This window comes from Conger conger, chromosome 7 (genome assembly GCF_963514075.1).
Source record: "Conger conger chromosome 7, fConCon1.1, whole genome shotgun sequence".
In the NCBI taxonomy this organism is placed as follows: Eukaryota; Metazoa; Chordata; class Actinopteri; order Anguilliformes; family Congridae; genus Conger; species Conger conger.
Window position 1 is genome coordinate 37196080 of NC_083766.1, and position 20722 is coordinate 37216801.

At 44.4% G+C, this 20722-nt stretch overlaps 1 protein-coding gene across 4 annotated transcripts in view; it reads left to right on the forward strand.

The window, feature by feature from the left end:
• The window catches only part of ncam1a (neural cell adhesion molecule 1a), a 244871-nt gene that overhangs the window by 161995 nt on the left and 62154 nt on the right, over positions 1 to 20722 (forward strand). For all 4 annotated transcript variants that reach the window (XM_061247778.1, XM_061247779.1, XM_061247780.1 and 1 more), the window contains exons 2-6: positions 12679 to 12753; positions 13735 to 13950; positions 14996 to 15139; positions 16640 to 16777; positions 19328 to 19445. In XM_061247778.1, the coding sequence (XP_061103762.1) occupies positions 12679 to 12753; positions 13735 to 13950; positions 14996 to 15139; positions 16640 to 16777; positions 19328 to 19445 (691 nt within the window). The remainder of the gene's footprint in view (positions 1 to 12678; positions 12754 to 13734; positions 13951 to 14995; positions 15140 to 16639; positions 16778 to 19327; positions 19446 to 20722) is intronic.

Genomic DNA, 20722 nt, shown 5'->3' on the forward strand with positions numbered 1-20722 from the left:
AACGTCACCGGCAGATGCTAATGTTGTGGCGGGGTGGGGGGTCAAATGCACAGCAGCGGCAGTCAAGCCTGCGCCAGAAGCTCCTGTGCATGTCTGTTCCCCTGGAGGAACATCTGAGCGCGTGACCAAGTCTGACGTGCGCTCAGACAGACAGGCGCGTCATTTTTCATCAGTGGACCCTCATTTCGACCCAACCTCCCCCTCAGCACATTACACCCCCGCCCCCCCCCCCCCCCCCCCCATCACCACCCCTTGACGCTCCCCCGCTCACACTTCCTTCTAAAGCCCTGTGACCTTTCGCTCTCAACGGCAGACATCTGAAACCTCGCCTCTGGCCATTTTATCTGTGTGAAACTCCAGTGTGGCGGAAAGCCCTGTCTGCTGGTCATGTGGGGGAGAGCCTTTATCTCAAGGTTGCCAAGGCGCCCAGTAGCTGGCATGCAGGGGCCCCTTCGGGTGGGAGTGGGACTGAGCTCGTCTGCCAGGGCAAACGGAATGCGTACAGTGAACATTCAACACTAAGTGGCTAAATGGTAAATGGCTGGTGTTTATATAGCGCCTTTGTCCAAAGCGCTGTACAATTGATGCTTCTCATTCTTCCATTCATACACACACTCACACACCAACGGCAATTGGCTGCCATGCAAGGCACCAAGCAGCCCGTCAGGAGCATTTAGGGGTTAGGTGTCTTGCCTTGGGTCACTTCCACACGGCGGGGGATCAAACCGGCAACCCTCCAACTGCCAGACGACTGCTCTTACTGCCTGAGCCAATGTCGTCCCACTAGAAAGGCCAGAGCCGACACCGTCACGAATTAAAATTACTCCAACACTGTAAAAGCAGGGCTCTCCTTCTTCCATGACTTGTCCTAAATGTTTGGGTTTCGAATCAACTCAGTAAAGGTGCAGTTTGTTCCTGCCAGCCAAGCTGGTATGCGTACTGGTTCTCAGGTGTGAATGGGTCGCTATCCTCCAACATCAGATGACAATTTGATGCAAATTGCTCAATCTAGCGCCATCGAAACTAATCTCGCACAAACAAGATGAATTCATTGCAATCGTTTGCTTAAGATGATCAATACTGTAGGTGGGGAAGAATAATTGTGGGCGCTGTAGTTATTAAAATGAGAACTGTGTCGGTCAACTCCGCAGATGATGCCTCCAACGTACTTTCAGTCGGAGAAGCGTGTTGAATTTGTTATGACTGAAGAAATTCCAAATATTGCACTTTGTATTTCTGCATTTTCCATTGTTCTTGTTTCACACATTTGAGCACTTTTCTCAGTGTCAGTTTTGACATTTTTCAATCAGTCTTGACATTTTCCCTTCGCTAATATAGCAAAACAGCTATTATTTAGTAATGTTGAATGTTGAATTTGAGTCAGCTGTGTCTTTTATTCACGGAAATAGTTTTGCAACATTTGGTTTCATAATCATAAGTAAATTACGTTGCTGTGGGTGCAGAAACCAATGCTCCAATGATGGACAAGTGGGTCTAGTGTTAACCAGTTGGCGATAGGGTCAGATCCCCTCTTTTGTATCGCTTTCACTTATATGCAGGTTTATTGCCAGAGTGGAGACATTTAATCTTTTTTTGTACAACCAAAGTGTACTAATCCCTTAAGTTAAGCACTGTACAGTAAGCATAATAGGGATTTGTTGTTCCTAGAGCCTATAACTGTATAATTGGGAATATAACACAATATAGGCTAATCAGCTTGGTAATTTTTGAAGTTCTCATATTCAAATACTCTGAATAGTATTAATGAATGAATGAAAGAGTGAATTAACAATATGTTATTATTTTGTCTGAATTTGTCTAAGTGTTAAAATGCAAAACGTATAATTTCCGTCAACACACTCACACATACGATACATATTCAGAATTAGTTCATCACTTTGGCCAAAATTAGAAAAGAGAGCTGTGCGTGTGTGTGTTTGTGTGCGTGCGTGTGCTTGTGTGCGAGTGTGCATGCGTGTGTGTCCTCTGATCCTGGCATTTCACACAAAGAGCTCCATAGCTCCTTCCTTCAAAAGCCACCGCTGAAAGATTCTATTTTTCTCTTGCCTGAATCGACTGAGCTATCTGCTCAACATTTTAATGAAATCATCCATGCAAAGGCTTTCAAATAGGGTACAGTAAAACATAAAATGCATTTCATTCACATGAACCTACATCACCCAGATCACACATTTTGTTGAAAATGTATGATTTGCCTGTGGAGCACGCTGTTCATTTGATGTTTCGCAGCGAGATTGCGCGCGAGCGGTTTTTGAACTTCACGGACTCGGCTTATCTTCGCATTCCCATCATTATGCACGATTTGGAATTGCCTTAAAGTATAGCTAAGCGCTCCCTTATAGACAACCGGAGTGATTTAAATGAGAAAGCAAACATCTAATGATAATCTAGTTTAGAAGCTTCGCCCTTTCTTCTGTTTATTGGCGTTTTCTTTTTAGAGTGAAATAATGCTTAATGACGGCCTTTCATTGTTCCCCATTGATTTCTCTCTTCTTCTCATGGTTTAATTGTGGAGGCTGCTCTTTTGATGGAGGGAAGCGATTGCTCTTCGCTCGGTCTGTCTCTCCTCCGGTTTTCCCCTTTGATGCAATTTAGCGAGGGATGAATCGGCTTAGGGTGTGTTCTTGAGGAGACGCCGTCGAAGAAAGGAGAACCGTGCGGGAAGTTACCGCTCGCCGATGGACAGCTAGTTAGGATAACATCCATCAATCCATCCGTCCATTATCTTAACCCGCTTATCCTGAACAGGGTCGCAGGGGGGCCGGAGCCTATCCCAGCGAAAGGCAGGAATACACCCTGGACAGGTCGCTAGTCCATCATGTTTTTTTTTAGACCAAATGTGGGGATATGTGGGAAGAAATGTGATCTAAGTGACTTTGACTGTGGAGTGATTGTTGGTCCCAGAGAGGGTGGTTTGAATATCTAGGAAATCTGATATCCTGGGATTTTCATGCACAGCAATCTCTAGTTTGCAGAGGATGGTGTGAAAAACCAAAAAACATCTGGTCAGCGGCAGTTCTGCGGGCAAAAAAAGGCTTGTTAATGAGAGAGTGGAGAAGGGCACAGTAACACAAAAATAACCACACATTATAACAGTGATATGCTGAAAAGTATCCCCAAACACACAATGCTTAAACCATTTAAGTGGATAAGCTACAGCAGCAGAACACCAATTTGCGGTTGCAGCTCGCTGCAGTTGCACACCGAGGACGGCTTGAAGAAGGCGTGTCGCTCTACCTTGGGCCGCCAGGGGGCGGGGTGTGGACGGTGTATCTAACTAACGCGAATTGGAATGGAGGGGGGTGCAATTGGCTACTAAATTGGGAGAAAAAGGGACAAATCAGAAATATATTTTTTGAAAAAAAAACAATACAAAGAAAAAAGTCTACTTAATTCCTAATAACGTGCTCACTGAGTGTATACAGACACGTTAGTCTTTGGATGTAGTTGCATTCTTGTCAATGTGCCGCACGCACTGCGTTACTCTCTCTCTCTCCTCCTCATGGCTGTGCGCGGCCATGAGACATGGAGGGCGTCCGGCTGGTTAATGTGGATTCCTCACCGTCTGCTGCCCCCGCCCTGCTGCTCTTGCCGCTGTGAGACGACCCGCTTATTTCCGACGCCAGTCCGACTCTCGAGTCTGAGAGAAGGTGACTGCTGAGATGCGGCAGCATGACTGAGCACACAAACAAAATGTTCCCGGCGAAGTAAAGAGAAAAGGTCGCTTCTCGGCGATTCGTTTTTTTTTCTTCTCTCGGGCGAGCGCGCGCACCGTTGATAAGTGCTCGCCGCTCGCCAGTGGGGGGGGGAATTGCGGTCGCGCGGGGCTCGGAACGAGAACTACGTCTTCCAGCATGCCTGGCTGGAGGGAAAACTGCACCACCGAGCGCAAACCACACTGCACATTCCTACCCAGGCTTCCAGGCCAGTGAGCGCGGCGCTAATGAGCACTACATCCCCCAGGAGGCCGTGCGACTGAGAAGCAGGTCAACACCAACGGGCTCTGCCTCTGTTTTATTAAAGAAGTATCTTAAAAGTATTCGACCCTGTTTCTGCGTAATTTAATAATTGTGATATTTCGGGGGGGGGGGGGTTTGTTTCATTTTATTTATGTGGCCAGCTCGCTTATTGCCAGCGCTCAAATTAGACATGCTTAATTAAAAAAAGGAATAGGAGAAAAGCTGTAATTGCCTTCTTCTGGCCATGGAGGAAAAGGAGCGTTTCTGTCACTGAGCCCAAATGGCCCTGATACAATCCTTGAATGGATACCGGTACCTTACTCCTGGTCCGTCACACGTTTAAAAGCACAGTTATAGCACATTTTCATTTATGATGCCATCTTGTCTGCCATTAGATTTTGGTCATTAAGGATTACATCACTTAACAGTTCTTAAACTGGCTCTGGCAGGCACTACAGAAAATTGGAACCCCAGGTGTCCGTTTTTTAAGTCGTTAATTGAAACGATTTTCTGCAAGAAAATAGTAAACACGATTTTTTACTATAAATCATATAATTTCTTAGAGGGGTGCCATTAAAATGGATATTAGGACATTAGAACTGTGTGTAGTAGCAGGTTTATTGGAACAACTTCCCATCCTCCCATCACACACACACATGCACACAAACACACACACACAAACACACATGCACACAAACACACACACGCACACAAACACACACACATATGCAAAACAAATACAAACACACACACAAGCAAACAAACACACACACGCACATAAACACACACACACACTCATATGCAAAACAAATACAAACACACACGCACACACACACACACGAACACACACACATTAAACAAATACACCAGCTGTTTCACCAGTCTGGCAGCTAACCTCTTCCCTGAAAGTAGTGTACTGAATGGAGTGGCAGAGGCTGGAGATGGTTGAGCACTGTCATAAACAGCAGCGTACAATGAACAACGTCCCCGCGGGTATAGAGATTTGTGTGATGCTGCTGCACTGCCTGGCAGAGAGCATTCTCCTCGACTAGAAGGGGCAGCGAGTGATATTTACCCATAATTAATGAAGATTACCCATTCAGAAAAGAAAGTGCAGAGCCAGTCCATTTAGCTCCTGAGTGCTTGTGAAATGCACCATTTGAATGCATTAGGTTTAGCATATTTAAGAACCTTACGGCTCACGCCCCAACCTTCCCAAAGCGCAGGGCGGGTCTGTCCGTCTGGATCAGCTTCGGAAGGAGCGACCGCCTAACAGCCTTATATCCAGGCTTATTTTCCAGATGCATCTGTTGGAAAACCAGCTAAAACCAACATTCAGAGCAGGAGAGTCTCCCCCCGATCAACACATCACATCCTGTCAGGTGTGGCCTTTTAAAATAAATAAATAAACAAGTTTATTCTCCTTCAGATACTGAAAAAAATAAAATAAAATAGGCCCTCATGAGAAAGTCGCAGTAGATTTCGCGTTTCAGTTTAAGGTGAAAAAAAACAACTCAAGTGACATTTTGAAACTCAAAGCTCAGACGATCTACCAGCACTAGGTGGTTGACCGGCTCCTAGCCAATTAGACCAGCTCTGTGACCAGATTGGCCATGCTGTTTGACCATCTCATACCCAGCTAGACCGGTTTTATAGCTGGGTATGACTCAATTTTCAACCTGTCAAACTCGAATAGCTGGATTTTACACAGACGAGGGTCTGAGAACCCCATGCCATCCAAGGCACGCGATCCTGTCGTCTGTTCAAAGCTTGTCATGAGCGTTTCTCTGTCGTAGCGACAGTTCTGATCAGTCTCAGCATTTATTCTTCCTCTGTGTGCTTTTTTCAGCTCGTACTGCAATGTTTCAAAATGCAGCCGTTTCCCCTCACAATTTTCTGCTGCTCATTGAATAATTAAATATGGCTTGGTTCATATATTAACGAGAATCAAGTTTGCGTCTTTTTAAGGGGTTTTCAAAAGGGTTTGTAAATTTAAATGGCCTGCATTGTCTGTACTTGAATGGAAAATACTAGGTCAGGACATCACTGCATATGCTGTGCCATGTATATCTCAAGTTTTTGACCTCATTTTGAACCCCACCATTCAGAGCTAGCACAGATGATGGAGGAATGTTACCTACACACTGACCTAACTGAGGCGGTCGTCTCTACCAACTTGTCACAAAATTTGCCGAAATCCCACGATACCTTTACGATTGACACGCGTAGCTTTTTTATTCTTTTCCATCTTTATTCCCTATCTTCGCCCATCTTTCACACCCAATTAAAAACAAAGCGCGTCCTCGGGCCTGCAGCCGCCGAGATAGCGGGGAAATTGGCTCTGGAGCCGTGATGTATGGCCCAGAGTCGAGTTGTCCTAGTGAATCTGCAAGTTTACAACGGCCTGCATCCATCTGCACGGCAAAAGATTAATGTGCGCTCTCGGGGGGGGGGGGGGGGGGAATCTTGACATTCAATATGTGTGGAACAACACGGGAGAGATGTATGATCCAGGGACGTCTCGTACGCAGATTCCACACGGTTCGCACTCCCGACATATCATCATCAGCGTCTGAGGCGGAGAAAAAGGCTGCTGCCTTCCTTTGTGTGAAATACGGTGCAATTTTATTTACAATGTCGCCGTGACAGTTAGGTACTATCCCCGGATCTTGGGATAAAATGGAATCAGATGGACTGAGCCATTGAAGAGGATCATTGGGGAGGGACTGTTATGATCAAAAAAGTTTCTTGTTTTTTTTGGTCTTGAACTACAGCTCACAAGTTAAAATGAGAGCTATGACCAGCTATAGCTACAGAGCTATGACCAGCTATAGCCACAGAACTATGACCAGCTATAGCCACAGAACTATGACCAGCTATAGCCACAGAGCTATGGCCAGCTATAGCCACAGAGCAATGACCAGCTATAGCCGCAGAGCTATGACCAGCTATAGCCACAGAACTATGACCAGCTATAGCCAGAGAGCTATGACCAGCTATAGCCTCAAAGCTGAGCAAATTTTGTGGGGAAAAACAACAGTGGACTGTTGATGTCACCAGACAAACACACCCCACTGACACTCACTTTTTAATGAGCCCACCAGTCAGAAGCAGTCTGTAAACTCTGCAGGTACCCTTTATTAAAGGGGGAAATTAAAAGTGAAAGGCTTCGCAAACAGAGATTTCGTGAGGCCTCACTTGCCAAGAATCTCCCGGAGAGTGAACGGAAGGACTTGTGTGAAAGGAGATGCCGCGTCGAATTTGTTTTGCAATTAATGCTATCGATTCCCCTTCCCATTTTCCACTGGTAGTTATTTGTTTGCCTTCTTTATCCTCTGCACTTCCAATGAGAAAATAAGCAGTACATATCCAGCACTGTATCCTCATGGATGGTTGGCTAACGAGGCTATGTTTGCGTCTTAATTTTTTTTCTAACTCCACATGTGTTGGAATCCGGAATTGAGTTTTCCACCGGCTGGGTTCTCTGTCTGATTTTGCATATTTGGCCTGGATTCAATAAAGATTTGTCCCTACATTTTCTTATAAAAAAGTGCTAGGTCTATTTTTTCCAACACAGTTTTCGTAGTAATTTAGGAGGTTACTACTAAGTTTTTTATCATAAACCGTAAGCAATATGCACAGCATGTGTACTGATTATAGGGATATGTTTCTCATGGGATGAGATTCTGAATGATGATGGATACCTGGCTTTTGTGATTATATGTTCCTGTTCATATGGAAGATGTTGTGTATTTGGGAACATCTTTAGTTACACTGTCTCATGAGTCACTGTTTAGATGGTTCACCTGTTGTTATATTGCTGTTTACTGTTATGTAGGCCAGCTGTATAAATTATGCAAAACTGGGCATGATGATAAACTGCTGCCTTCGGTTAAAACTTCCCGCTACTCTGAAGCGCTTTGGGGTGATTTCGTCTTCTGCCAAGCTTTTAGCCTCCCTTGTACCCAAAAAAGAAAAAAGAAATCAACAAAGTTAACGCTGGGGAATTTTTCCCATTACTTTCTCGACTTTCTCAGAAAGAAAAGAGAGGAAAAAGATGTTGTGTAAGCAGTATCAATCGGCCCCTGTTCCACGGGGCTACGGATCTGTTGTTAGCGCCAGGGTCTTGATTCCTTTTTGTATTCTGCACAAAAGGCTACGAGGGCTTACTCAGGTCCGGCTATGTGAAATGGGTCCTGCGGAGTCATGGCCGGTAACATCTTGAGAACATTTGGGGGGGGTGGGGGGGGGGGTGCACTGGAATTACAACTTTTGTCAGCTCTAACAAATACCCTAATTCCAGCCATTGTTCGCTTGTGGGAAATAGTGCAATTTGTTGGTTTGAAGATCTCTTCCCGGGCAAATTCACCTCAACCACTGTGCTATTTCATACTAATACATAATGCAGTGTACAGCATCCGTGAAAGTTTTTTCATTTTTATGCATTCGTTCACATCATAATGAGCTTGTTACCCAGTGAAATCAAAAGAATATTATGCACGCTTTGGAAAAAAAAAAAAACACATGAATAGCTAATCTGTTATCTTAAAATTTAGGGCAGGGTTCCTTGCACTTTGATTGGATGCTGATGCCTGAACCTTCCCACCCCTCCAGAGCTGGAAGGGCTCTGCCGACAGCCTACACCGCCGACGGCGATGAAAATATCCGTAGTTGCACATCGCTCCTGCCCGCCAGAACAGCGTCACGGTGCATAGAACTCAGTCACAAGGTTGAGTGGCCAGACTCGGAAAATATTCCACGTCTCCCCCAAAAGAAGTCGGGCAGCTTCCCAGAATACGAGAAGGCTTAAAGCTTAGCGTTACTTTGCCGCGAGGTGGTCCCGATTCCGCCGCCTCTCCTCCGTTTAATGGATTTAGACAGACGGATCGGACATCTGTTTTGATTATGACGGGATTGATACATTTAATGATGTGTAACCTTATTAATTTGGCAAATTAATTTAATTTGGTATCCAAAGAGCCTGACTATTTTGCACGTTAAACCACCTTAGACCAACGTCACATCTACACCGCATAGTATCGATATGTTAATTCCTGTGGGGGCGTTTCATTTTTTTTTACTTGTCTCCCTTTTAGCTGCGCTTTGATTCCCTTTAATTTAGGCGGCAGTGCATAATGGCAAAAACAGCAGCTGTTTCATTAAGACAGAGTCTAAACCTCCTCTCTCCGCCACTCAGTTGAGTTGATGCAGAAAGATGAAATGCATTAGGTGCATCTCCAGCTAATTTATTCTGATTTACGGCTCTACGCTTCTTCCCCGCCAAACACTGAGGGGGTGGGAAAAAAACAAAGAGAGAGGATCGCGACGGAGAACGAAAGATAGAAGCAGGAGGAATAAGACAAACCGCACCGCCAAACGCTTGGGGATCGCCGGGCTTTTTCGCTAAACCATCACGACATTCAAGGTCACAGCTTCCATTAGGCAACATGTCGCTGAAACGGAAGGCCTCTGGGTGGAAGCAAGTGGAAATTAAGTTTGCAAGAGGCTTATAATTTGCTATCTTTTAGATAGCACAGAACCTAATTGCCACATTCAGCACAAAGAGGCAGCTCATCAAGTGGTTATGACAGCACCACAGGTTTCCATGGCTACGAGTTGCTCCGGTACATCACACTTGTACTCGCCCCTCCCAATCTGCAGCCAAGGCCTGTGGTGAAAGTATCATTTTAAAATTCTTACCTGTAAGGTGCAATAACAAATCATCTCCTTCCCAGATCAACTTCCATTTACATAAATTACATTTCAACCTTGGGGTTGTAATGTAATTTACACTCAACAGCTAATAGCAGTACCAAGGAAAAAAATCTGTAAGAACATTTTTTTAAATGCTGATGTAATTGTTCAGTAGGTCCCATATAAGTGAAATAATAAGGATCCATAGGTGAGATTGCGTACTGCAAGTTTAACCCCTTGTGTTCGGAGGGAGTACAGCCTTGCGCACACCGTCTGTGTGATCACAGAGTTGTGGACTGAGTGGGCTGCTTTAACTTAATTAAGTAAGGTGTTAAGACCTGCCGTCTGTACTCGACGTACTGAACTTGAATTCATATATGAGCTGGTCTAATCCTTGCCTTTTCATGGTTGCTTTACATCTGCTAAAATGAGGCAAAGGTAACCTGTGGCAAGGACATATTCCGTTAAAAAAACCCCAAAAAAACACATAGGCCTGTCATATAGGATTTGCTAGGTTTTATCTTTTAGCTTTTTTAGCACAACTCTATTAAAAGCTGTCAAGTGAGGTACAAGACAGTGAAAGTCCGGGCTTTAGGGCACTGTCTCGGTTGTGTTTGTTTAGACATGTTTTGCCAATACTGAGTAATTAAAGTCAGCTTCGTCAAGACACTGGTCCCGAGGGCCCTCTACTGAGGCTAAAGTTTCAGCGTGTGGTCATATTTATGCCGCACGGTCCACAATGGAGTCTCAATCCGGCCCGTGGCGATTGTAGCCAGGGTTTCCTGTGGACTGCAGGCTAATTGCACAATGTGAGTCCATAGAGTACACTTTCCTAAAAAAATGATTAATTATTATTGAGAACATTGCGAAACTAGGTTTTCTTAATGAAGTTGAACTCTTAATAAATTGTTACTTTTAATCCCTTCATCGATATTGTAATTTTTTATTCTTTATTACATTCTGTCAGATGATACGAGGGGGAACCATGGGCTCGATATACCACTGACTGGTGCCTGATAATTATTCAAGGTGCTATACAGTCATTAAACACAATTTTCTACTTGTCTTGCTTTACTTTAATCATGTGTAAATTCAGATCCAGCCCTATCCAGTCCTCATACTTAATATAGTAGATGGTGCCTTGATATGGCTGGGATAGACAATTACATACTGAATATAACAAGAATAACAAGCATCCCCTGATTTGCACCTGCATCACTTGGAGAAGTGATTTGCTATCCCAAGGGTTACATCAATTAAGCAATTAGGAGCTGAAGCAGAAGAGAAACCAGCAGGCTATAAAATCACTGCCTGTTTGAACATCCCAAGCCACGTTTTAATATTCCCTATCTGAGGCATACAGCGCTCATGATATTGATATTTACGTATATGGAAATGGAATATTAATGTAAACAACAAACATAACAAAGACCTTTTCTCCGTCTCTGAAATTATGTTTCAGGTGGCGTCATATATCTTTGCGACCCTTGTAACGCACCAGGACAGAGCAGCAGACGTGCTTCAGCTGTGCATTTTGTGGGGAAGCCCTTGTGTTTTTATCAGGTTTAAATTGGGGCCCGTCATTAGGCAAGCATGCACGCTTGATTGGATGCAGAATCCATGTGTCCCAGAGGCAGCAATCAACACATGGAAAACAAAAGTCATGAAAATAAAAGGCATTTTATAGAACAAGTGCCAGGATGAAGTCGCCCGCCTCAGAAATAATAAATTAAAACCACTTAACACGTCGATAATGTTTTCACCCAACGGTCTTCGCTGGAGTAATACCACGTTTTTTAATTTATTTTATTCCAATTTAGAAAGCCACAATCTGGAGAACTTGAAATAACCTTTAATTGCTAAAAGTGAAAAGCTTGTTTAACCAGCCCCTTTTGGACTTCAATAATTAAAGGCAGACATCTGTGCCCAACTTCATTCTTGTCTGTTTGCGAAGGAGGGAACAAGTAAAGGGCAGAACCATCTCCAGAATTATTCGTCAGGAGTAATTTTCACAAGGCAGCCATTTTAATTGCGGGCTATTATACTATATTCATACAAAGAGTAGATAAGGGCCTCTTATTTTGGGGTATGTGTGTGTGCGTACACCTTTGTGGGTATTGTAAGTGGTGTGTGTGTGTGCGTACAGTGCGTGCGTGAGTGTGTGTGTGTGTGTGTGTGTGTGTGTGTGTGTGTGTGTGTATGCCTATGTGTGGCATGGCCCTTTCTTCTTTCCAGACATCGAATTTTGTGCAAAGTCGCAGATATTAAGCAAGGCTGGCATGAATCAGCTGGGCACTCTGGATTTTTACAATTCTTTGTTTGGCTATTGGACGAGCCGTGATCTTTGGGATTGGTGTTCCTTTGGGTTGATGAAGAAGATGAGGCGTTGGGCGTCTGCTGACTGAGCCCTGTGTTAGCTCTTACAGACCCAGTCTCTCCTGTGCTGACTGAGCCCTGTGTTAGCTCTTACAGACCCAGTCTCTCCTGTGCTGACTGAGCCCTGTGTTAGCTCTTACAGACCCAGTCTCTCCTGTGCTGACTGAGCCCTGTGTTAGCTCTTACAGACCCAGTCTCTCCTGTGCTGACTGAGCCCTGTGTTAGCTCTTACAGACCCAGTCTCTCCTCTGCTGACTGAGCCCTGTGTTAGCTCTTACAGACCCAGTCTCTCCTGTGCTGACTGAGCCCTGTGTTAGCTCTTACAGACCCAGTCTCTCCTCTGCTGACTGAGCCCTGTGTTAGCTCTTACAGACCCAGTCTCTCCTGTGCTGACTGAGCCCTGTGTTAGCTCTTACAGACCCAGTCTCTCCTCTGCTGACTGAGCCCTGTGTTAGCTCTTACAGACCCAGTCTCTCCTCTGCTGACTGAGCCCTGTGTTAGCTCTTACAGACCCAGTCTCTCCTCTGGTCACTGAGCCCTGTGTTAGCTCTTACAGACCCAGTCTCTCCTCTGCTGACTGAGCCCTGTGTTAGCTCTTACAGACCCAGTCTCTCTTCTTCCTCCCCAGCTGCCCTGCAGGTGACCATCACCCCAGCCCAAGGGGAGATCAGCATGGGGGAGTCCAAGTTCTTTCTGTGTGAAGGTAGGTGTGACATCATGTTCTTTTTAATAGGCACGGATCTCATACAAATATCTACAGATATCGATGTACAGTTCTTCCCACTAACAGTTAGCAAATAATCAACCCTGAATCTGAATTTTCCCTGTTGTGAAACACTGAAATCCTCTGTTCACCGGAGATATATTTAAATAGCCGCACATCAATATTACTCGAAATTACACAGCTTCACACATCCCCAATCAACAGCTAAGTCACTTTTATTACTCAATATAGAAATGCAGAGGGAGTTTATTAATAATTTTTCTTCAACTTGTCCTTGAATTCCAGCAACTGTTGTTGTCATATTTCTATGAAATCTGTACAGATTTGCTAATTATACGTGTGAAATCCCTTATTACCTGGCTAGGGTCTGCTGAGTGCTTCCCACTGCAGTCTAGACCCTGAGACAGAAATGGCTTGCTAGACGAAGTTCACTCATTTATGCATCACCACAAAAGGTTGTTAAATTCTGCCTCACATGTAGAGCACATTGCAAAAGTGCAAATTTATTGAGTGAAACCAAATAGGAATACTCCCCCTGAGTTGCCAGACACTTATGGGTCGTGTCTATACTTTGCAAATGAAAATCAAAATTTGTGTGACAAACCTGAAGAAATGATCAATGGTTTTCCCAGAATCCAAATGATTGTTTACAGGCACTATCGTCTTAATTATTGTCGTTATAAATAAAGCGTTTTCTTGTATTAGCAGTGTTTTAAAGTGGTTTTAATATGACAATTTCTGGCAACACAAAGGAGAAATACATTGGTTTTCTCTTCAAATTGTCTGATGGTTGTGTTGCATTTGTTTAAAATTAAAACAGTGCTTGTAATTTATCTGAAATGTGCACCTAGACTATTGTTCAAATCCAGTTCATGCATACATTGAAAGTATGAGGCAGTATTTTAATAAATATTAAATTTCTGATGTTTCACAATCCCTCCGTGTTAAATTTCCTCTCAGTTATTGCAACGGTTGGAGCAACGGACATCGATTGGTACTCTCCAGACGGGGAGAAGATTTTGCCGGGCCGACAGGACGTGATCGTCACCCGTAACGATGAGGCGTCCTCCACCCTCACCATCTACAACGCCAATGCCGACAAAGCCGGCACCTACGAGTGCAAGGCCAAATACGGGGACACAGAATCCGAAGCCACGGTCAACGTCAAAATCTTCCGTAAGTAGCCACTGAGCTCCATTACATTAATGGCATTTGGCAGATGCTCGTATCCAGACCTTACGTGTCCCAGTCATGTACCTTAACCACTACGCTACGGGCCGCCCTTGGCTCCCTTGCTTGACGATGAAAATGTTCTTTTGACATTGCGTGGTCTGGTCAGCCTCTTCATAAGGGATGTTTTCGGTGTTAGATGTATATTTGAGACGAGGTCGAGAGGCTCATTCACGCACCGCTGCTTGCTGCCTTAACTTGCTGCTTGTAATTTCAGCAACTTAAACCAGCTAATGATGTGCATGTAATGAAAACTTGGATTCAATTCCGTACTCAGTCTAAAGCCTGGATTCAGCCTTAGCCATTCTAGTACTGAACATCAGGCTAGATGTTGTGGTTAGATTGATGTTAGGATTCTATACTTTACCCGCCATAGTCCTTCCACTGCTATAAAGATGGATGTTATTTTGCCTTAAGAGGACTTGGAAGTTTGCGTGTGGTAATTCATATCAATTCGTATGATTTCTTCAGATGAACTGTTATAAAGATGGATAAAGAAGTTATTTTGCCTTGCCTTAAGAGGACTTGGAAGTTTGCGTGTGGTAATTCATATCAATTCATATGATTTCTTCAGATGAATAGGAATAATGGTTCTCCCTTTATTTTTCTTGTCACATTGAACCAGCCGATAATGGCCAAGCCTGTCTCAGTCTATCTTTCATCTCAAGTCTTTTTAAAATCCATAATGGCCTTCTGTTTTAATTAGTTCTCCAAACTTCTGGATGATCAGTATAATAATGCTCTCTGATACGGTAGTAAGAAAAAAAAAAAAACGAATTCATTTCTTAACAATTTCAGATCTCCTCAGGCCCAAAGATCTGACTTTATTGCAGAGATACAGGTTTTACAAAACGTTCTTATTTTATACATGGGCATTCAGCCCAATTGTCCGTCCATAGAACAGGGTGCACTTGAGTGAATCCAAGGTTATGTTGACATGAAACATCGATAATAATATCATTTCTGTTTTTTTAAATTATTTTTCCTGCAGAGAAACTCACCTTCACAGACGCGCCCTCTCCTCAGGAGTTTGCTGAGGGTGACGACGCTGACATCGTGTGCAAAGTCGTCAGCTCTCCCAGTCCCACTGTCCTCTGGAAGTACAAGGGGCGTAGGCTTCAATACCACGACGACGGTGAGACCAGCACGCCGAGCGCGTCGGCTAACTTCAGCTAATTTCCCAGAACTGTGGCTCTCTCTTGTCTCTTTATGTCTGTTTCGATTTCTCTCATTCTCTCTCTCTCATTCTCACTCTTAATCTTTTGTGGCAGCTTTTTTTTTTTGTTTATAGTTCAGTGATATGTTTCCGGCATGTCAGTTTTAATCTCAACAGCCCGTTCGTGCCTTTTGCTAATTAGTGTACACCGAGAACAACGGCAGGACCACAACCGGGAACGCGTGAAAAGTGTGAAACCAGAGGCTTTTGTTATTGAGAAAAGGCTAATGCATACATCTTATTTACATGCGTCACATTTTTTTATTCTCCATTTCACGTCAAGGCTCTTTCGGAGAAGCGGCCTCAGCGTCCTGCTCGACTGGTTTTGTGCTTGAAGCTTTGCTGGGACCTAACTTTTCCATGCGGAGCTGTGCTCTGCGGTTTCAGGCTCTCCCCTTGTGGATGTGCCGTTCGGTGGAAAAATGGCTAATTACAGAAGCGTTTGAGAGCTGAGCTGCCAACGTAAATAATGCCTTCTCAACATTTCTGCAGTTAACCTCTTCAGCACCTGGCCGCTCGGGGAGTATAAGTTTTCTGTTGGATGTTGACCAGGCGCTCCGAGCAGCTGATGCGTTTCAGCTGGCTGGGAGGGATTATTGGCTTGGCACAAGCTTTTAGTGTCGAGCTGAAATGGAGGAGGAGAGGACAGTTAACGCAGCATGATGGCGCAGGATGGGCGATAGATTCTGCAGACCAGTGGAAAAAGTCACGGGAAGGGCCCCACACACGTTGGCGGCCAGCGACCAGTCGAGCCCAAGAGGGGGTGTTTATTTTGTTCCGTTATTCGCTCCTTTTTGACAGACGAGGCCGGAGAGCCGCGTGTTCTTAACGAGGAGCGTCACGTAGCGGCGGGGCCCGTCTGTGGGGGGGGGGGGGGGGAGGGCCGATAGCCGGCCCGAACGGCGCTCACGGCCAAACCATCGACGTTATTTAATCGTCCCGCAGTTTTACAGAGCCCCAGCCAAACGCTCATCTGCATGGCCGAAACAAAGCAAAGCGTTTAGCAAAAAAAAAAAAAAAAAGATCAATCAGCGAAGATTTTTTTAAAGAAAGGTCTCCGTCTTGGCCGGCTGAGTGTCATTGATTTGGAGCTGGCACAGCTACTTCAGAACCCGTTCCGTCACCTCCGCTTAAACGGAGGGCCCGTCCCTCCGAGACGCATTTGGAAAACGAGGCCTGACCGATCAATTTTTATTTCTTAAAACATCCCGTGGACTCAACTGTCAGGGAGGAGTGTTTAATTGCTTTAATGCGTGAGTAGAGCCTGGCAAATACATTTTTTGTTTTTGTTTCCGACACAGTCGGTGTTTTCATATAAAAAACCGAATTCACTCAGAATATATTTTTTAAAAATTTGTTGAAAGTGCACGCCCCTTGAAGTGTAACTTTTGTCCTGTTCTCATCTCTCGTCTGCCTCAGTCCGATACCAGGTCCGGAGCAACAACTACCTGCATATCCGCGGCATTAAGAAGACGGACGAGGGGCCGTACACCTGTGAGGGCCGCATCATGGCCCGCGGTGAGATCGACTTCAGGGTCATCATGGTCGTCGTGAATGGTGAGTCCTCCGGCTTTCTCTCTCTCTCTCTCTCTCTCTCTCTCTCTCTTCACTGCACTCACCTCTTTATTATATTTATGAGTAGTACTCCCTTTCCTTGTGACTAATATATATATGTATATATATATATACATATATATATATATCAAATCTATATCTTCAGCTTATTTCTAAACTTAAACTGACATTTCTCGAGTTGATGAAATAATGTTGCCTTTTTTCTGCCTCAGTCAGACCCATGCCAATCATATTATTGGTTCTAAAATAAAAGGCATATGTCGTCTATCGTCTGTATGGCCAAAGGGCAGTTATGGCCCACAATGACCTAATGGTGTATAATTCATATTGTGCATTTATGACCTGTTATTCAACGGCACGCTTTTATGCAAAGCAACTTTCAGTTGATTAGACTCGGCTGGGGCTGAGCTGAGCAGATCTCATTGTGCTACACCAGGGATTGCACCACCAGCCTTGTGGGTCCTTGTGTGAACCTTAACCACTACACTACAGACTGCCCGTTTACTTTCACACATTTACCAGTGTGACAGAGAGAGGAAGCAGTTTATATCTCCTCTCTGCCAGAAAAACAGAAAAAACACGAGAAAGCCCTGAGAGTTCGTCCTGATGGCGCTGGCAGATTACATTTTCCAGCACGGATGTGTTGCCATCCATCCGCCGCTGAAAATGACCCATTTTTCTGGACAGTGAGGTGTGTTACAGTGCATTACAAGAAACAACACGAGTATGAGCAGACAGGTGTTTCTGCTGTGTGGTGCCATCGGGCTGTTTTTCTTCCTCCTTAAGCACAGGAGACTCTGGATCATACGGGGTTACCAGTTCAGCCTTTACAGGCAGATTTGACTGAGGTGACAAATGACTCATCACCGTCGCCTTAACTGTGTTGTTGTTTAAATTAATTGTGCTGCTGAATGAAAATTCATTGGTCTTCCTAGTTTACTGCCCTTCCTTTTTCTTTATGTAATTTGCTGAAATATTTCTCCCAGCCCTCTTCTCTCCCTCTCAACATCTGTACAGTTTTTAAAATCTATAAAAATGATGAGAAAAAGCATAATGCGAAGGTTGGTCGTAAATCGTGTTTTGACGAAAATATGCAGCTGAAAACTCCACTACTCACACATTCAGTACTCCAAATGATGCCGTTTGGTTATTTTGTTCATCCTTAAACATGAAATAAAAAATTATAACCCTTGTTTTGACGACCCACCACTATGTTTAACAGCAGAGAAAACCCCCTAAATGATTTTTTTCAACTTGAAAATTGATGACGAAGTTTACGATGAGGTTGTTTCTTCATGAGGCGGCACGGATGGTGCAGTGGGTAGCACTGCCGCCTCACAGCAAGGAGGTCCTGGGTTCGAATCCCCGTTGGCCGGGGCCTCTCTGTGCGGAGTTTGCATGTTCTCCCCGTGTCTGCGTGGGTTTCCTCCGGGTACTCCGGTTTCCTCCCACAGTCCAAAGACATGCAGACATAAGCGGGTTAAGATAATGGATGGATGGATGGATGGATGTTTCTTCATGCAAAATAGATTTGAAAAATAGAAATGAAGCTTTATTTTAGTAGTTTAATTCACAATGTTGATGGCATGTATACCTGGCATAGTGCTCTTCAAGACATGGTGCTCTTCAAGACGTGAAGATAGTGGAATTTTGAAAGCAGTTTGAGTCGACTTTTCAAAAATTGTCATGCATTAAAAAAATAACTATTTTAGAGGATTCAAGGTTATTATTTTTATTATTGGTTGTTTACGCCGAACAAAATAACCAAACAGTATCACTAGGAGTATTGAATGTGTGACTCAAAACACGATTTACCGGAATGCATATAAGTGCGGATAGTTTGACCAACTTTCTTACCAACGGGTGGCGTGACCGCAGTTATTTTTTGTAGCTTAGAATATGTATTGGTACTAGTTTGCTATTTTTGTCAATGGAATCTCCTCTTTAAACAAAGAATTAAAAAACACTAGAGACTGGGCGGGGTTTCTGAGCCCCACTTAACGCCTCTGGCTTGTTGGGAATTGACAGTAGAGTGGGAGAGGGCAGATGGATGGACTGGCGGGTGTGCACTTCCTGTTTCCTCTTCGTGAGCTGGAGTGGCCCTACAGTTCTGAAGGCCGCTTGTAGCTGGCGAGCACATACCACAGAGAGAGAGAGAGAGAGAGCGGGAACACAGAGACCCGGAGAAGTGTCGACTCCATCAGCTGAAATGCTTAGCAACACTGCAGTGGCTGTGGTGCTCCTCTGTCCTCTGGGTCATGTGTAATCAGTTCTAGCTTATTGATCCAGAATCATATGGCTCAGTTGATAAGTGATGCATGAGGGTTCATGTGCTGCCCTGTCTGTGACAAGCTGTGGCGTGTATGTTTTGTGCGTGTGTATGTGTGTGTGTGTTACAGTATGTGCTTGGTGTGTATGTGTGTGTGCGTGTGTGTATGTGTGTGTGTGCGCACATGTCTTTTTCTGTGCATGTGTGCATGCATGTCTGTGTGTTACCCTGCCCCTGCTAAATCAACGCTGTTGCTGTTGCAGTGCGCCCAAGCGTCAGGCCCAGGCAGACGGAGCTGAACTCCACCGCGGACATGGGCCTGTCAGTGATGCTAGCCTGTGACGCCGACGGATTCCCGGAACCCAATGTGACCTGGGCACGGTAGGGCCTGCTTTCCCCTCCCCACAGACCTTTCCCTGTGCTCAGCAATGCGACTGAACACTCATTTTAACAGGCTAAGCACACTTCCAGGTAATGTGTTGCAGGATTTGTACACGCAGAGAACTGTAGGCCGTGCTCAGATCCGCGGTACACAGCCGGGGGAATCAAAATGCAGGAGCCAATATACAGCAGCTTGCCGATTTGTCTCTCGGGACACAGAGTAAAGAATTGAGAGGGGTTTGGGGGCATTGTGTTCCGGGAGCAAGGTGGTTTCTCAGATGGATTCGGGCCTTGTCTGAGGAGACGGGAAGCTGGAGGAATTGTCTCCCGACAATCCTTTATTCGTTTTCAGGGGCATACACGGTGGCCTTCATTTGTGGTGGGGGAAATGGTCCTCGCCGAAATTAGTTTCGCAAAGGTTTTCACTCATCACCCGCTTCCCAGACCTATTCCACTGTTCCTTGAATGCCTTCAGGAAGCACATGTACATTTCTAACAGAAATAAGCTGTATTCTGGATATGTAAAATATTATAAAGTATATATCACCAAGACACGCTATATACTTCAAAGTAGAAACATATAGTTTGTGTAGATTTTTTGAAAACTTTTTATATTTCTTTTCTCTAAAAGAGAGCCTGTTTTCTTGGGCTGTTTTCTATAAATGACCTCTATAAATGACCCCTTGGATTTCATATGGAAATTTTTTTGACAAAAAAAGTCTTGTTACAGCCGAGAAGAGATAAATCACTCCCCACAACACAAATATTGTTTGTAACTGACTTAGACTTAGGTGTTATTTGTGGGCCATTCTTAATACCTGATACTGAACGGTCATTAATACACACAAAACTGTCTCAGAGAGGTGAACCTGTGGAGTAGGGCTATTCAGACGGTGGGCCTCAGGCTGAATGCAGCCCACCGTAAACTCAAGTCTGGCCCGTTTCTCATTGAGATTAAACTCAATATCAATATCAAGATATGCGTCTGTGCGGTGTCGGCAGACCCGGCACAGAATAACAGACAGAATAATAAGTGAGAGCTATTCATGCTATAAGAAAACATCGTCTTGGGTTTGGAAGAACTCTGGATACAGAGGAAATGCTTTGAAGATGGCAGCCGTGCTCGACAGTTCATGCACTCCGGATAATGATGTTCTGCCTGTCTGCTGTTAACGCAAACGTGCTTAATTTTCACATCGCGATCTTTCACTTTCAATATTCTTGCTGTCATTAAAAGTGTACAGGTGTAAAGCAACTTCTTATGTCTAATTACTGCT